At 37.2% G+C, this 19476-nt stretch overlaps 1 protein-coding gene across 1 annotated transcript in view; it reads left to right on the forward strand.

Moving 5' to 3' along the window:
• LOC140122877 (uncharacterized) overlaps window positions 1–19476 on the forward strand; it is a 113517-nt gene that overhangs the window by 45757 nt on the left and 48284 nt on the right. The window contains exons 21-30 of the mRNA XM_072144122.1: window positions 550–728; window positions 1602–1779; window positions 2792–2917; window positions 3441–3566; window positions 3914–4033; window positions 5636–14512; window positions 14757–14890; window positions 16285–16449; window positions 16755–16910; window positions 18632–18759. Of these exons, the coding sequence (XP_072000223.1) occupies window positions 550–728; window positions 1602–1779; window positions 2792–2917; window positions 3441–3566; window positions 3914–4033; window positions 5636–14512; window positions 14757–14890; window positions 16285–16449; window positions 16755–16910; window positions 18632–18759 (10189 nt within the window). The remainder of the gene's footprint in view (window positions 1–549; window positions 729–1601; window positions 1780–2791; window positions 2918–3440; window positions 3567–3913; window positions 4034–5635; window positions 14513–14756; window positions 14891–16284; window positions 16450–16754; window positions 16911–18631; window positions 18760–19476) is intronic.

The raw sequence follows: 19476 nt of genomic DNA on the forward strand, positions 1-19476 counted from the left end.
TCACTGCCATATTGGTTTTGACTTGGTTTGCCTGACTTTTTTTTCTTGTCTGTCTTGTCTCTTTTGTTTGTCTGTTTATTGTTCAGGTATACAGGGTAGGGACCGCCGCCCAATTGTCACAGGTGGTTTAGCACGGACCGGCAAGTAGGCAGGAACAGAGGTTGCAGAAAGCACAGGGCTCACACTTCTTCCCTGTCTTGGCATAAATATATTTAAACTTGATATTTGTTATACCACAGAAATGCAGACATTTCACAGTTTGGTAATATAATTATTTGGGTAATTATAGTTCTGTGGACAATGAGTATAGTTATTATTTTTATGTTATATATATAATAAGATATATAATAAGATAATAAGATATATTTCAGGGCAAAGCTTTCCTTTTTATATCCAGGAAAACATAGTTGCATATTTTTATCCTAATGCATTAAAGTTTAGTAAACTAACGCTCACTTCGCACTTAGTTTCCATAATTTAAATTAGACTCATATGAAATATTGATAATGAACAGTGTACTGTATATATTATTTGATTTCTGTTCTAAAGATTGGGGCGTCCTCATATGGAATCCACGAAGTTCCACACCAGTTATGGCCATTATTCAAGCTAATGACTCAAAAACTGTTTTTGAAATGCCCCTGACTTTGGTGTTGTGCAACTGCACAAACAATGGACAGTGCCTGTATGAAAATCCAACAAATGCTGAAAATAGTACAAACTTCATGGTAAGTGATGTTTAGAGAAACTTTTTACAGAAAAAGTATAATTTAAGATACCTGTTATATCACATTCACTAAGGGGAGTTGGTTTACAGCTTTGAATATGTTCACATCAGATGGGATCTCAGCAGATTACCTTTTTCACTGTGGATTAAATCCTTTTCAAGATATAGGGCCAAGCCCACAGCATACCTGCAGAAATGATACTATAAGTTCTGCAAAAGTACACGTTTATCAGGGAAACTCGCAGCTCATTTCTCATAAACCATTCCCATGTGAACATTCCCATGTGAAGGTTCTGTGTTTTTAGAGGAAGTTTCCCTGGCGGGGAGTTGTCGGAAATGGGAAAAATAAATGCAAGTGCTTCCAAGTTTCTTGGTGCAAAAGCCCTGATAGCCCCGACGTGCTTTTCGCCTATTGCTTCCTCAGGAGGCAATAGGCGAAACGCGCGTCGGGGCGAGGGGCAGATGGCAGCCACTGCAGTAAGGTAACTATCAGCCTAATCTTTATCATGGAAAGAAACTGCGTTTATCAACCAATGGGGATGCCAACATTTGATACTGTAATGTAATGTAAGATTGACTTCTTACAGCTGGGTTGCCGGCTCCAACTTATTCTTGGGATCATTTTAAAATCTATGTAACTGTTAACGTATGTCTTCATTTTAATATTGATGCAATAAAAAGAAAAAAAATTTTATAAATACATTTTGTAAGTTCCCCTATTTTTTAGGGTGTTGTGATTTAGGCAGGCAGGGGGGGAAGTTACCCTTACTCCTATGTAGGACGTAGCTAATTTGGGTTATACTATATATATATTGAAATATAAATGTTTAACCAATGTAAAAATAAAAGCGTGTACTTATTAGGCTCATTTCAGATTGCAAGTTGTGCTTGTAATGATTCATGGACGGGGAGCTACTGTGATCAAAATATTGATGCATGCATAGAAAACCCATGTTTCACAGACACTTGTTCTGATAACTTGGCTCCTGAGGATGGCTATACTTGTGGTTCATGTCCAGAAGGATTAGTTGGAGATGGTGAAAACTGTTATGGTAGGTTATTTAACTGATCCATGGAAAATGAATAATTGACATTAATTTCTTGTATGTGGTAATATCTACTGTATAAATAAACATAAAATCCATGATTATAAATTTGCACACTTTATTATTGTGTATGTACTCTACCTTTACGTGGAAAGCTTAAAGCAAGTCCTTAATTTTTAGCAATGGATATATAATATAGAATTATCCATACTTTTGCTTGAGATAATTATTAATATTGTGTCAGGAAAGGTGGGAACATTCTCCCCCATGGTTACATGTTGTCTGCCTGATGATAAGAAAATCCTGCTTTGTATAATGTCTGCAATATGTGTATGCTTATCCTCTCTGCCTGGCCATTGTCTTCTATGTCTTCTAACATATCAGTTTACTTCTCCCTGCTTATCTCTTACATTCATTTTGCTCTTCATAAGAAGGGATATACTGAGCAGGGAAAGTCTTCTTTTAGTTACCTTATGAGGCAGCTCCCTTGACATCAAGCATGATCTTCAAGAGACCTTTTGACATGATGCGGGATTAAAACCAAACCAGTATATTTATTCCAGAAGGAACAGACTCCCAACTGTAGACCGCACTGTTTCGACCTGATTGCTTGATGTCAAGGGAGCTGCCTTACAAGGTAGCTAAAAGTTTTCACATCTTGGAAAACCTTGCATATTTTCCTAGAATCCTCCTAGTGGAGCATCCATGACTATAAGACTCCACACGCCTACATGGTGGCCTTAATTGTCATTCTCCGTAAGCATCTTACTTCCCGACCCCAGGGAAAGTCTTAGAAGATAGTGATTGTAGAAAACTATAGCCAGGTAGAGGGCAGAAAGGGTTAAATGAACTCGCCCATGCTCTATAAACAAACATCGTTAGGGAAGCTCTATGTGCACAGATATACAGGCTTAAATACAAGATTTCTTTAACAGAGAGATATAAGCTGCCTGGGGCATTTAGTACTATGAAATCTGAAACGACTATTACATTAGAAAGTATTTTCTGTTCTCCATAGATTACAATGAGTGCTATTTCAATACGTCAAGTTGTAAGCAAATTTGCATCAATGTCCTGGGTGGATACAACTGCAGCTGTATACCAGGATATATAGTAAATCCTATGAATACCTCCAGCTGTGATGGTATGTATATATTGATTGTACAAACAACATTGATGTAAGATGGATAAAAAGGTTGATCTAGACCAGTGATGGCTAACCTATGGCACTAGTGCCAGAGGTGGCACTCAGAGCCCTTTCTGTGGGCACTCAGACCATCACCAGAGATGACTCCAGGTACCTTCCTGCAGTCCCAGACAGCCCAGGACTTGCTGTGCACAGAGCTATTTTAAAGTGACAGCTCTACCTGGGACTATTTTGTGCTTTATTGGTGTCCTCAGGGGCTGGTATCAATGAAAACTGTGACAGAGAAGCGAGTATAAATCTTAAATTAAATTTCTGTGTTGGCACTTTGCGACAAATAAGCGGGTCTTTGTTGTAGTTTGGGCACTCGGCCTCTAAAAGGTTTGCCATCACTGATCTAGACCATTTTCTGTCTATACCATCAGTTTTTGCCCCAAATGTCAACCTTCACAGTAACACCTTGAATGTGGAGTCATAATTCAGATGTCTCCTAAACGCTTCTAATAAGTTCTTACTTTTTTAGATATTGATGAGTGTGCACATATAACCTCTCCATGTGCGGAAAATGCTATATGCATAAATGGTCCTGGAAATTTCACTTGCATGTGTAAACCTGGCTATGGTGGGGATCCATACCTCTTGTGTACTGGTGAGTGTTTGCAGCATGCTTTAGAATTTATGCAGAACCATTTCAAACAATTGTGGCTGTCAAATATAAACTTTATGTACAGCTACAGAGTGATCTTCTTCCATTAACATTTGCATAAATTTGCTCAGCTACCCCTGCTCTATCAATTTTCCATGTGAAATGTCCTTTAATGTATGAGGAAATGTCTCTTGAAATCACAGTATCATTGCATTTGAACAAATGAATGAAAACATAAATTTTTTGTCTGAAAGCATCTTGCTGTTACTAAGCATGAAAAATATATTATACTACTCCTCTTCGCACAAGTCAAATAGCCGTTTGTAACTTGGCTCTTGTGTATTGCTTAGATGAAAATGAATGCGCTGCATCTGAACCAGCAAAATGTCCTGCTCAGTCTATTTGCATCAACACAGCTGGATCATACAAATGTGAATGCCTCCAGGGGTACAGCGGAGTCAACTGTACAGGTAGGAAGAATAACTTGTAGGGTATGTAGGGTTCCTAAGGCATACTTAGCACAAGGAAAACTTCCTCATGTGGAAATTCGATTCTTGGTGCAGATTTTAGATTGTAGGGAATCCCCACACAGTTTATGTAGCTTATAACACCCATGAGCAAAAAAAATGGAAAGGCAGATTCAAGGTGCTTTAATTCAGGATTAGATTGTTTAACTGGGTATAAAAATACTTTTTGGATATGCTGCTGGCTAATGCAAACTATATGGGGATGCATGATTATATGAATGTAATTTTCGCATTAACAACATCCATGACATACCCACATAGTGGGTGAAGTCGGTATTTGAACAAACCACCATTTCTAAAGATGCTATTGACTTGAAATACTCACCAACCCAATCCAATCCACACTGGCAAGAAAAGGTCAAATCACAGAGGAGAATTTTATGTCCGTAGCACCTTAAGAAATGTATTTACTTGGTGACATGTTCATTATTTGTTTCACCTACTGTAAATAAATGAGAGCTTTTTCTGTTAATGCCTTAAATGTTTTTCAACAGAAATTGGGAAAGGGAAACTATCACCGCATTTCAAAAATAGGTGATGATGGCAGGTTTTCATAGAGCCCCATTAACTAACTGACACCTTCCATATAGCTAAAAATTGTTCCCCTACATCCCCATAAATCAACTATCTTATATTATCTTGCATCTGCTTGGCCAGCCCCTCCCATCTACTCCTCTCTATGTCCAATGCCTCTTCTCAGCATGCCATGTGACCAGGGTGATGTCATCTAAGGTCCTTTGCCCAATATCTACCCAACGTATGTATCTGATCACATGAAATCACCATGCTTCCATGGACTTCTTGTCCTCCCCATGCCTCTGTAGAGGCCTGCTTTGATCAGATACATACACAGGGTAGATGTTGGAAATCTTACTGGGTAAAAGACCTTAAATGACATCACTGTGGTCACATGGCATGAACTGGTAATTGATGTAACAGAGCTCTTTCTCAATGTTCTATACAGCAGCATGTCGTAGTAGTGAGACCTGTCATGCAAAAGGAGGAAAAATAATACGCAAGACTCAGTGTAATTTGACTCACAAGTGATTTGTACTATATATTTATTTAGAAAATGTTTTTTTCCTGTTGCAGCCATGGAAAGGAATTGTTTAGGGATATTTAAAGGCTATGCTTTTTAATCATAGTTTTTAATTATTTATTTGGGATGGGTTAATTTAAATGGCAGGTACTTTAACTCTCATTTATCCCCATGCTAATGATCATTGCTAAATATAAACACCATTTAACAAGGAGCTATCAAAATGCTGTGCTGTGCTGATGTCAGGAAGGCATTTTTTAAGGTATTTGTTTAAAAGAGAGATATAAAGAGACCATTTTGCATATTGGGTCCATTTACACAGGTCAGATCAGGGTAATTCTTGGGAACAGTGCTATGAACTATAAATCCAAAGAAGTAAATTGTGCAAAAGGGTTGCGTGTTTGCTACAAACACAGACACATTTTTCTTTTATCGATAATCAGCTGCAATTGCTACAAACTTGGTTATACTTGTCATCTTTGAATCTGCATTTCATCTTGTTTCAGAAACTAAATCAGAGTTATTAAGTACTACATCTTCATCATTTGGCCAGGCTACATCTGAAATCATGAATAATGGATTTTCAACAACAGTTTCAGAACTAGGAACTGCAACAAGCTCACCTTTTCACATTACAGCATTAAGAACATCTTCCAAAAAAGTTCCTGAATATTCCATAACACATGCTTACAACTACATATCTACTGCATTGAAAGAAGACCCTACTTCTGACACAGGTCCTTCTTCAACATACACAACAACAGACAATCAAACCCAGATAACATTTCAAACTGAACATACAGCTGCAACTACAGGACATAGCATTAACAGTAACATGCCTGAAATCACCTATTCATCTACTTCAAATACGGAAACATCGAATCCCAACACACTAAATGAACAGAAAAGTTCTAGCTTAGTAACTGAAAATGTACATGATGTTACACGTGTGGTAATTACATCATTATCTTCGGAGATACTATCTTCAATCATTTTGACAACTAGCAATTTGGAAACAAGCCACCTTGGTTCATCAGCAAACACTGTCACGTATGCATTCCCTAATAGTCCATCATCCGTAACACCATCAGAGACAATAGAAAACGGTAAAGGAACTTCCACACTGGATGTGAGAAGATCTGACAGAGAGCCAATGACTAGTTCAAGAATATCAGAATCTGAAGAACCTATAAGGTCTTCTGTAAGTGTGGCACCATCTGGCCAAAACAGCATTTCTTTTAATGTTTCTCCTGTAAACACAGTGTTTCTGACCTCGAAAAAAGTAGACTTATCAACTGTCTCTGACACATCACTGAAAAGTAGTACTGATAGTGTAACATCATCCAACTATGAGACATCAAGTGATTTTAAAGCTTTAACATCAGAAAATCGAACCATTACAAACACTAAAACTTTGAACCATACCATCTCTGAGACACTAAAAACTAAAATTACCTCCTTATACCAAACTACATTACATTCATTTGACACATCTGAAACACAAGATAAGTCATCTTTTGTAATGCAAACAACTAGTACTTTATCAGAAAGTCAGAAAAAAATTACCTCCCAAGAACAAGATCAATTAACAACATTCAAAGGCATCAGTAACAATTCTGAAGTGAATACATACAGAAATTCAGTCAAATCAATAACTGCAGAAGTAACTACAGCATCTCCTGAAGTTGTCTCTGAAGTTTCACTGGCATCCCTGCATGGCTCCACAGATATTTCTTCAATTTCATTCAATGAGATATTTTCTCACACCACTAGCAGTAGAACTGGACAGTCAACATACAAAGATCAGAATACAGTATTTACCCCCGCATCACCAACATCACTTCATGACATATCTCTAACACGTGTCAAACCTGAAGAAAGTTCAACTTCTGTAGACAAGACTCTCTCAGCAAGTAAAGTTCTAATTACTACAGGGTTAAGTGAACATAGTGAATTTACTGTTGCCACAAGTTCAACAAAGAATATTACAGGACAATCACGTTTTGAACCATCTGCCATAAGTACTTCTGGCTCTTCTGAAAATGATATTGTATCCCTACCAACATTGGATATCTTGGTCCACACACAGAAAAGTTCTAGTACATCGGGTTCAGAAGTCATTGAAAATTCCAGTAAACCCTCAACAAAGAACCTTATTTCTGAGCCTACAAATACAGACATTATCCCTACAACAGAAACACCATATAGTTGGTCTAGCAGAAACATAAATTCTACTTTCAAAGGAACCTATGCGTCAAGAAGCTCATTCCCTGTCACAGAGCATTATGAAGAGCATTCCACTTATAAAAACAAAAACACAATTTCAGAAATGGATACAAGCATTTTTCTACTGACATCTCCAATTCACACAGAGACAAACACAGAACCTGATACCACAAATTCCAAAGAAGTCATGACTTCTGTACCAGTTACCAGTGCCACTATTTCTACTTCATTCGTTTCTTCAAAAACCAAAATCTTTAGCTCAGCAGAATCCAGCACTGTAACATCTGCTACAACAGAAACGGACACTAAACAGAATGTCACTACAGATAATTTTGTAAATAATAATAGTTTGGGAAATTCTGCAAAAATCCCAAGCACGATGAGTGACAGTCTAGCTACATTAAGTAGATCAAAAACATTAAGCTCTACTTTAGAAGATGTTAACCATGTGCCAACAACAGAATCTGATCTCCAAAAAGTTGAAAGTCAAAGCACATCACCATTGTACTCTACCACTAGTACTTCAGAAATAATCACAGATATTCCATCTAGTTCCTTTTCTGGAACCAACCAATTTATGCCATCACTGATAACTAAAATAAACACATCTTCCATTACAAGAACAGTTTCATCCCTTCCTTTCCTTAGCCAAATGATGACTACATCAAAGAATTTAGGAGTAGAAAGCACCACAAGTCCCAAAATTAGTTATCTAATCACTGATTCCAAAAGAGGGACAACAGAATCTAGAGGAGTGCAAGGTACACATTTAGTTCCAACTGAAACAGTGACTGGAAGCAGATCTACTGTTTATGAAACAGAAACATACTTATCTTCTTTTACAGACAATTCCCCTGTTTCTTCAAGAACTTCAGCTTATTCAGATGATAAAGAGTTGGAACCTTGGACCAACAGTTATATAAAGTTTTCAAACCATACAACGTTAAATACACTGCTAACTACAAATTTGACAACTAACACTCCACAAAATCAGTTAAACAGTACAACTCAAAATGCAGCAAGTTCACCTAGAACATATTCAGATAGTAGAAGTACTGGTGTTACAAACCCAGAACAAGAAACTAGAAATGTTTCAAGTTCAGGTGAAGTTTTAAAATCCTATTCTACAAACAAAGAAGCAAATGGTATAACAAAGTCTCTGGCAACAAACATAAGTATGGCTGATATATTCTTCGAAGGTACACAAAGTAAAAATCCACTTATTTCATATTCTGAGGATACAAAAATTGATAGACCTTATGTCACATACTCAGATGTAACAACAAATAAAACACTAAAAATTACAAGAAGTTTAGAGGAAACAAGAAACACTCAAGATTTTACACATTTGATAAGTAAAATAAATACAGGAGAAACAACCAACAGCATCGATTATGTGACATATTCAAATGAAAAAAGTGCAGTTCCAGTTATTACCTATTCTAAAGAAACAGGAAGTGACATATTAAATTCTACAAATTCTATGAAAACATTAAATACAAATGTTACACAAACTACAATTACCCTATTACATACAGCAGCAAGTGGAAGACATAGTAATACACAAATATCAAATACATTGCCTGAAGAAATATTAAGCAGCAGTCCAAATGTAGCATACCTTGGTTTAGTTAGTACAAGTCCAAACACTAATGATCCAGAACAAAAAACAACTATTAAAACAGAAGTCTCATATTCTGAAGTAACCCATACAGATTCTATAAGTAAGGTAGAAGCAACAAACAAAGCTGTAACAAAGTCAGATGAGGCAGAAACTACAAGACAAGGCACCACATACTTAACTAAGGATCCTGGCATTACAGCTAAAGAAATGACAAGCATACATAGTATATTCTCAGGAATAGTTTCAAATAAAGGAGCAACATTTACTTCATCTGAAAATATAAGTAAAGTTCAAGATTTTACATACACCACAATAAAGGCATCTAAATGGACAGATAATTCATTGTCATCAGATAGGTCACAAAAAAGTTACTTGGGTAAAACAAATGATATTCCAAGTGTAACTAACCCAGAAGAAACAATGAGAAAATCATCAGATAAATATTCAGAAGGAATAGTGACTGAAAGGATAAATGTTACACATTTGGATGAAGTTTTAAGTACACCCACAAATATTCCATATGCTGAAGAAACTGCAACTAAACAGACAGATGTTGCAAAGGAAAGAAGCAGTTCCTCAGCTGTTGTTACATTATTAGAAGAAAGAAGAAGTAAGGAGCCAGATCTAACACTTACAAGTAGATATGTCACTCAGTCAGAAAAGACATCAAATGAAATTCCACACATTACAATCTTATCAACCGATAGAAATCCAGGTGGTACATACACATCAAGCAGATTAAGTACAAGCTTGGATATTACGTACAAAGAAGAAAGAAGTGAAAGCCAAACAGAAGACACAACAAGTAGACGTACAGATACTACTAAACGAGAAGAAAAGAGCAATACAAAGACATACCTGACAGTACCACAAGAGACAAGTATACAAATAGGTGGCACACAATCAGAAGAAACCAAAAGTAGAACAACTGATGTGACAGAAAAATCTATTGAAACAAGCAGTAGCGGGACAGTTGGCATGCCCTCAAGTGCTGCCAAACCTGGGGTTACCAATTCCGAAAACACAACAAGTAAAGTGATTGATCTTACAAACTCAGGAGGAAGTAGGTCTACTAGCCCTGATCTTTTATTCTCAGAAGAAACAACCACTAAACATGCAAATACTGTAAACGCTCTGGAAACAAGTAAAATACTAGATTACACACAAATTCAGGAAACAAGCAAAATTGATTATGTCACTGGGTCAGAGAAAACATCAAGAACAAAGCAAGATGGTACACTGACAGTTCCAGATGACAAATTGTTGACAACAATTAACAAAACAGATAGGGCATATATAGATGAAACCAGGGGAACTAAAGACATAACATACTCTGCGGGGACAATCAGGCCAGGTGATGGAACAATAAGTGAAAGTGCAGATGTTCATAACCTCAGTTCAAGGCCATACATCACACTACTTCAAAGAACAAGTAGCATGTTGGAGGCTACACAGTCAGAAATTACAAGAAGTCATCAGCAAGCTACACAATTACAAAAAACAAGTAAAAGCAAAGATGTCACACAACTAGAAATAACATCAAGTAAAACTTTATTGGATCTTTCATATAGTAAAAGTCAACATCCCACTTTCTCAGCATCCACAACAAGCCACACACTGGATCTTACATTCTCAGAAGAAACAAGTACAAGGTTCGATATAACACAGTTAGAAAATAAAAGTAGAATAAAAAGTGTTAGCGGGCTAGATGACAAGACCAGTGCAGGGTCATTGGTTACACAACTACTAGTAACAAGCCAACAGATAGGTGGCACAGAGTCAGATGTAATACAAGGAAAACCTACGGATGTCACAAACTCAGAGCCTTCAAGGAACAATCGGAATGTGACATACATAGGAAAAACAGTGGATAGAAGGTCAGAGGGCATATATTCAGAAGGCCTAACAAGTGAAATGCCGGTTGTTAAATACTCTGAAGATGCAGTGGGCAAAACTCCCCATAGCATACACCCAGAAGTAACTCCAAGTAATCCTATTGTAACGAACATGAGAATAACAGTAACCACAAAGCCAGATGGTATATATTCAGGAGGAATAACAAGTGATGTACGGATTCTTACATACTCTGAAGACAGAATAAGCACAACTCCAGATGCCACATACTCAGAAGTAACCGCAAATAACAATACTAATGTAACAAACACACAAATAACAGTGAGTAAAAGACCAGATCATATTCACTCAGGAGGAATAACAAGTGATGTGCCAATTAAAACATATTCTGAAGACAGAATAAACAGAACTCCAGATGCCACATACTCAGAAGTAACCGCTAGCAACAAAACCAATGTAACTAACACACAAATAACAGCGATTAAAAGGCCAGATGACATTTACTCGAGAGGAATAACAAGTAATGTGCCGATTATTACATACTCTCAAGACAGAATAAGCACAACTCCAGATGCCACATACTCTGAAGTAACCGCAAATAACAATACCAATGTAACAAACACACAGATAACAGTGAGTAAAAGACCCAATAATATTTACTCGGGAGGAATAACAAGTGATGTGCCGATTATTACATACTCTGAAGACAGAATAAGCACAACTCTAGATGCCACATACTCAGAAGTAACCGCAAATAACAATACCAATGTAACTAACACGCAAATAACAGTGAGTACAAAGCCAGGTGACATTTACTCGGGAGGAATAACAAGTAATGTGCCGATTATTACATACTCTCAAGACAGAATAAGCACAACTCCAGATGCCACATACTCAGAAGTAACCGCAAATAACAATACTAATGTAACAAACACCCAGATAACAGTGAGTAAAACGCCCAATAATATTTACTCGGGAGGAATAACAAGTGATGTACGGATTCTTACATACTCTGAAGACAGAATAAGCACAGCTCCAGATGCCACATACTCAGAAGTAACCGCTAGTAACAATACCAATGTAACTAACACGCAAATAACAGTGAGTACAAAGCCAGGTGACATTTACTCGGGAGGAATAACAAGTGATGTGGCAATTAAAACATATTCTGAAGACAGAATAAGCACAACTCTAGATGCTACATACTCAGAAGTAACCGCTAGTAACAATAACAATCTAACTAACACACAAATAACAGTGAGTACAAAGCCAGGTGACATTTACTCGGGAGGAATAACAAGTGATGTGCCAATTAAAACATATTCTGAAGACAGAATAAACAGAACTCCAGATGCCACATACTCAGAAGTAACCGCTAGCAACAAAACCAATGTAACTAACACACAAATAACAGCGAGTAAAAGGCCAGATGACATTTACTCGAGAGGAATAACAAGTAATGTGCCGATTATTACATACTCTGAAGACAGAATAAGCACAACTCCAGATGCCACATACTCAGAAGTAACAGCAAGTAACAATAGCAATGTAACAAACACGCAAATAATAGTGAGTAAAAGGCCAGTTCTTACATATTCAGAAAACACATTTAGCAAAACTTCAGGTATCACATACTCAGAAGTAACTGCAAGTAACCTTCCTAAAGTAACAGAAAAAGAAATAACAGTCAGCACAAGACCAGACGGTATATACTCAGGAGGCATAACAAGTGATTTGTCAGTTTTTACAAACTCAGGAGACACATTGAGAAGAACTTCAGATATCACATTTACAGATGTAACGGCAAGTAACCATCCTAATGTAACAGACAAAGTAACAGTGAGTACAGGATCCCATACAATATACTCAGAAGATAAAACAAGTGATAAGCTAGTTCTTACATTTTCAGAAGACATGTTGAGCAAATCTCCCACTGTCACAAACTCAGATGTAGATGCAAGCAAAAATGCTAATATTACAAACATAAAAAGTGAGTTCCCTTCTGTTACATACTCTGCAGTTACAGTGAGTAATACTCCACAAGTTTCATACTCAGCGGTAACTACAAGTAAGACTCCTAATGTTACAAACACAGAAAAAACTATGAGTATGAGCACAGAAGGTAATTTTTTGGGAGGCATAACAAGTGAGGTGCCGGTTGTTACATACTCAGAAGAAAAGATGAGCAAGACTCCTGAAGACATATACACGGAAGAAACTGCAAGTAAAGATCCTAATGTTACAAATATAGAAATAACAGACTCAAAGGTAGTAAGTAACACATCAAATGTGACACAAAAGACAGCAAGTACTCAGTCAGAGGAGTCAACTAGGGATCAAGTGACGACCTCAGAAAAATTAATAAGAACATTCACAGGATTTAAACCAGTTGCAAGTGTAGATATTACATACTCAGGAGAAACACATAATACCCAAAATGTTACCTACTCTAAAGAAACGATGAACAACTCGGAAGGAACAAGTAAATGGTTATATATCACACCCACTGACAAATCAGCAAGTGTATATACAGATGTGCCAGATACCACAGATATATCGGAAACAGCAGTGAGTGGGTCATATATCATACAAGTAGAAACTACAACCGGCAAGTCACAATTAGAAACATTCAGTAAAAGGCAAGATGCTGCCAATTCAGCAAGCATGTTAAATAAAAGTCCTGATGTAACCCATTTAGTAGCAAACAATACGTGGCCACCTATTACACATGGACAGGTAGCAATCACTCAAGTTACCGAGGCCAGAAGATCAACTGCTATAAAGGGGATTGATACAAAATCAGAGAAAACAACAAGCAGTGGGCAAGATGTTGCATATTCGGAAGGAACAACGGCAGATACAGTATCACATGGTACTTTAAGCAGAAGTATATCTACAAATTTAAATGTTACAAAAAGTGTTGTTTTATCTGATGGAACAAGGACAACAGATGTCACATATCCAGAAGAAATTGCTAATAATCAAAATGTTACTACAAATGGTTCAGCAAATGTTTCACTTCCCAAAACATCTACAATTAGTTCATTAATTTTTACATACTCAATGGAAGCAACTAGCATGGGACAAGATGATACATCTTCAAAAACAAGTAGACAACCAATTGTTACACATAGCAGAACAACCAATGATACAGACTTAGCATTTACTAATGGCACCACTAAACTTTCTACTTATATGAACACTCACGAGTTTACCACGTTAGTACCACACATAACATCTGAGAAAACTCTTACCAATACGGCTGATGATGCTGTGGTTAGTAAGGAAATCTCTTCCAAGTCTCCAATGAATTTTGAGGGAAGTACATTAACCACCAATTATAATAATACCACAACATATCTACCTTTATATACCTTACATGTATTATCAAAAGTGACAAGTTCTGCAACTACACCTAGTCTACCCATCTACCAATACACTACATCTGAGACATCCAATGTGCCCTATAGAACTCTAACCACCACACAACGAAGCAGTTCACATAAGCAAAGTGTCACCGGCACAGAGACAGAAGGTCACATATCAGTTCCTACAACTGCAGCGGACACAGTTTCTGTTCATACTACGGCTCATACAAGTAATAAATCTTCATCATATGGTACGGCTTCAAGAAGCACTATACTTAGCTCCGTGGCAGAAACTACTACAACCACCCAAGGTAAGTTATATTTTTAGTATCTTTTTATATTTAATGTCTCCAATTCAGAAACTGTGGACTGTGGGACATTTCAGCCCTATTCAATTGAATAGGATTGAGTTGCAATATCAGACACAACCCATGGACAAAAGTGTTGCTAATTCTGGAAAGAGAATACCTATTTTTCTGTTCACAGACAGTGTTTCTATTAATTTATGATCAATGGTTTGAATACATAACATGTTGTATATATTTTATGTTTCAGCTGTTTCTTTGTTTGCTTATGGAGAAAGTGCTGGTGACATACCTTATGTCCTGAGAAGAACAGATTTCACTTCTCCTCTCTTCCAACCAGTTATGGGATTTCCATTTGGGAACAAGCTGAGAAACTTTTTGTATGTAAGTACAGTACTACAAACTGACATGCATTAATGAACCAAAATTATTGTTTTATAGGAACAACTGGCAAAGCAAATACACTGGGCCAGATTTACTACCCCAAGGCAGATATTTCTGTGGCTAGTTCAACAAGGGAGTATTTCTTAGAGAAAAGTGGGCTTGGATAATTAAAAGTTTTAAGTGGCTAAGTTTTAAAGGATATCTACAATCAAAATCCAGCATGGATAAATCAGGGACACTTACTAACAGATCCAGGCATAGTGACTGTGATAATCTTCTTATGTGGTAATATTCTTCTGTTATCCATGGCCTCCTTCCTTCTGAAATCAACTTTTAAAATTATGCTAATGAGATTGAAAGGCTACTGGGGTTGTTACCAGAGCCACTACTTGCTGTAGCTTCACAGGCTGTTGTCTCTCCTCCCTTTCTGCTCTCTCAGCACTTTAACTCCCCCCTGTTAAGTAATCTCACCTGAGGCTCTCACCGATCATGGATGTTAACCCTGTAAATGCCTCCAGAAAAGTTATTAGAGCCAGAACATGGCAAAGTGAAGAATTTTTTTTGTACTGGAGGTTTTAATTTTTGTAAATACATGATAACATTACAAAACTATATAAATTTGCTATCCCCGTAATCATACCAACCCAAGGAATAAAGTAGACATGTTAATTGGGGCGCAGAGTGAAAACTGTAAATTCCAAGCCCACAAGAAAATGTTGTAAATGCATTTTTTCAGCATTTGGAATTTTTTATCCTGCTTCCCAGTACATGCCATGAAATATTTAGTACCATCACTATGAAGTGTAATGTAATTTGTTATGCAGAAAACAAGCCCTCACACTGTTCTCTAAATGGAAAAATAAAAAGTTATGGATTTTTGAAGGCGGTGAGGGAAAAATGAAAACGCTAAATCGAAAAAGGGCCTGGTTATTAAGGGGTTAAAAGACAAATAATAATCCTCTTCTTTCAATCATCTTTTGATTTTGGCTTGCAATTCTAAATAAAAATCTAAACATGTGACCATACCCATACATTGCTATGTATCCTGTATCATAGTGTACATGATACCATCATATAGTGCCTAATACAGTATCTAAATGCAGATGGTAAGTTAATTATGGGGGTTTTCCTTCCTTTAGTGGACCACAAGTAATTTACCAACAATTATCTCCTTAAACCAGACTTTACTAATCCTTATTTTAAAATTGAACAATATATGGTAAGAATATAAATGCATGAGATAAAATTATTTTAAAAAAAAAGTATCAAGGAAGGAGTCAAATCACTATAATTATTCATTAAGCACAAACTATGTCTTGTCACAGAATATAACAATAAATGATCCATACAGATGATTAAAATACTAAAATGATGTATTCCTTTGATTTTTCTAGTACACAGACAATGGACAAATCATATTTCCACTATCCAGAAGTAGTGTCTTCTCCTACACTAATCCACCTGCCAATGGGTTTAAAGCAGATTATAATGTGGCTACAATTGCAGTTTTTTGGGATGACGCTGACTTCTCCAAAAATGTGGGAACAACTTACTACAAGGTAAAGAAGAGTAATAATATAGCAAAATGTTGAGCAGAAAACATGATATATGTAGTATATGCATATATGCTTTGCAGTCTAGATATACCATAATATCATGAAACAACTGGTGCCCTAATGACTGACTTATAGTGATGTAGCTGTTGCCTCCATTGGAGCACCTCCAAGTTGCACAGTACCTATTCTAAATCTGAATGTTAATGTGAAGTATACAAGGTGTGCTATCTTGTGCAAACAGAAATGTTATAGACTATATTTTTAGTTATACTTAGAACTAATATTTTCCCATATTACTAAAATAACAGGAATACATGAAGAGCACCTCAGCCAAGGACAGCTTTATAACGGAAGTAGAGGAAATGATAAGGAGATACATGAACACTTCATATACTGCTCAATGGACACTGAAGATCACCTGGGACAATGCTCCTTCATATCCAGCCAAGGACAACGATAACCAGGTAGAATCATGGAATTTTATGATTTATGTAGTATTTATGGATGGTTTTATGAAGCATCTTCTGCCAGGATTAGAAATGCTTATAGTTTTTTATTTAGTGTAAAGCTCATAATAGGACGGATATTTTAAGAGCCATGCTTTACACACCAGTCTTAATTACTGTAGATTTCAGCTATAGCTTTTACAACCATAGCCTCCTGATGTTGCATGGGAGGGGGGTTCTGTAGCAGGGAGTACATCATGCACTATACACTCACCGGCCACTTTATTAGGTACACCATGCTAGTAACGGGTTGGACCCCCTTTTGCCTTCAGAACTGCCTCAATTCTTCGTGGCACAGATGCAACAAGGTGCTGGAAGCATTCCTCAGAGATTTTGGTCCATATTGACATGATGGCATCACACAGTTGCCGCAGATTTGTCGGCTGTACATCCATGATGCGAATCTCCCGTTCCACCACATCCCAAAGATGCTCTATTGGATTGAGATCTGGTGACTGTGGAGGCCATTTGAGTACAGTGAACTCATTGTCATGTTCAAGAAACCAGTCTGAGATGATTCCAGCTTTATGACATGGCGCATTATCCTGCTGAAAGTAGCCATCAGATGTTGGGAACATTGTGGTCATAAAGGGATGGACATGGTCAGCAACAATACTCAGGTAGGCTCTGGCGTTGCAACGATGCTCAATTGGTACCAAGGGGCCCAAAGAGTGCCAAGAAAATATTCCCCACACCATGACACCACCACCACCATCCTGAACCGTTGATACAAGGCAGGATGGATCCATGCTTTCATGTTGTTGACGCCAAATTCTGACCCTACCATCTGAACGTCGCAGCAGAAATCAAGACTCATCAGACCAGGCAACATTTTTCCAATCTTCTACTGTCCAATTTCGATGAGCTTGTGCAAATTGTAGCCTCAGTTTCCTGTTCTTAGCTGAAAGGAGTGGCACCCGGTGTGGTCTTCTGCTGCTGTAGCCCATCTGCCTCAAAGTTCAACGTACTGTGCGTTCAGAGATGCTCTTCTGCTCGGTTTGAACTGCAGGAGATTGTCTTGACCATGTCTACATGCCTAAATGCACTGAGTTGCTGCCATGTGATTGGCTGATTAGAAATTAAGTGTTAACGAGCAGTTGGACAGGTGTACCTAATAAAGTGGCCAGTGAGTGTATAGTGATGCTTAATATCATTCTTTACTAATTGATCTGCTTGTAGTTGAATTATTTTTATTTTATTGATTTTATATTAGTTAAAGGACATCTACCACCAGGATGAAGGACTGTAAACCAAGCACACTGACATACTGGTGTGTGCTGCCCCTTCTGGCAGGATCTGCTCTTCTTTTAACTTCCTATGTCCTTTTTTTAAGGCTTTTAAATTATACAAATGAGCCTGAGGGGTGTTAATAAAAAAACCTGGAGCCCCTCATGCTCATTTGCATAATTGTTAAGGCCTTTTTTGCTTAAAAACAAGGGCATAAGAAGCTAACAGAAGATCAGATCCTGCCAGAGGGAGCACATACCAGTATGTCAGTGTGCCTGGTTTACAATCCTTGATACTGAATCCATTACTGAATATCATGGACTCAATCGAAAATGAAAAGGTCCTTCTAGGACACCATTCCAGGCCTAGGAGTGTCTGATATTTACATACTAAGTTATGTGGATGTGATTTAATGTTATCTCAATAAAATCATATGCTTTACATTTGTTTAGACCAACACATACCAAGCAGTGCTGACTACTGATGGATTTGTTTCATATATCCTGATGCTGTATAAAGATGCGAAAATGAATTGGAATTTGTCAAATCGTCTTTCTCGAGTTGTTATTGGATATTCTAGGTAACAATATCTTACAGTAGACATAAAACTATATTTCACCTAAAGCTAAGAAGGTGAATTAAAATGGTTTATTGTCTCACATATAAGTTAGAATAATTTTTTGTATATTTAACCCTTTAACAGCAAGCTGTTTAACAGCTGTATCACATGCCCTGGTTCCTGCTCTATCTGCCCTTAATCAATAAAGCTCAGTTCTGGCAGAGATTAACCTCCTAACTGAAAGGCAAAAGATTGGAAACAAAGGCGCAAATAGGCACTCAATATAGCGAGTTTGGTAAGAAAGTTTCCAATGAAAATGTATTCATACTGATTTTAATATTCATACTGATTTTTATATTGATGATTGCTATATGCATTTTTTAAAGAATACATTTTATTGGAACCTTTTTTACCAAACTTGCTATATTGAGTTTCTATAAGCGCTATTGTTGCCATTCACTTAGTTTTTTATGCATGTGATTTTCTGGCCAGTATTGTTGGTGGCTCTGAGTTATAGATGGCAGGCTGCACTTTGGCACCAAGAACTTGTTGTTTTGGTATATTGTGTCATGGATCTAACTGACATCTGTTCACCCCTGATGGGGTTATTTGCATCCAGGGCCGGATTAAGGTTGGTGGGGGCCCCTGGGCACAAAATCTGGTGGAGGCCCCCGACTTATCATTTTAATTTCTTTAAGACATTGATGTGCGTTTCTGGAATTCGTTTACAAACGCATC

This window comes from Engystomops pustulosus, chromosome 3 (genome assembly GCF_040894005.1).
Source record: "Engystomops pustulosus chromosome 3, aEngPut4.maternal, whole genome shotgun sequence".
Lineage (NCBI taxonomy): Eukaryota > Metazoa > Chordata > Amphibia > Anura > Leptodactylidae > Engystomops > Engystomops pustulosus.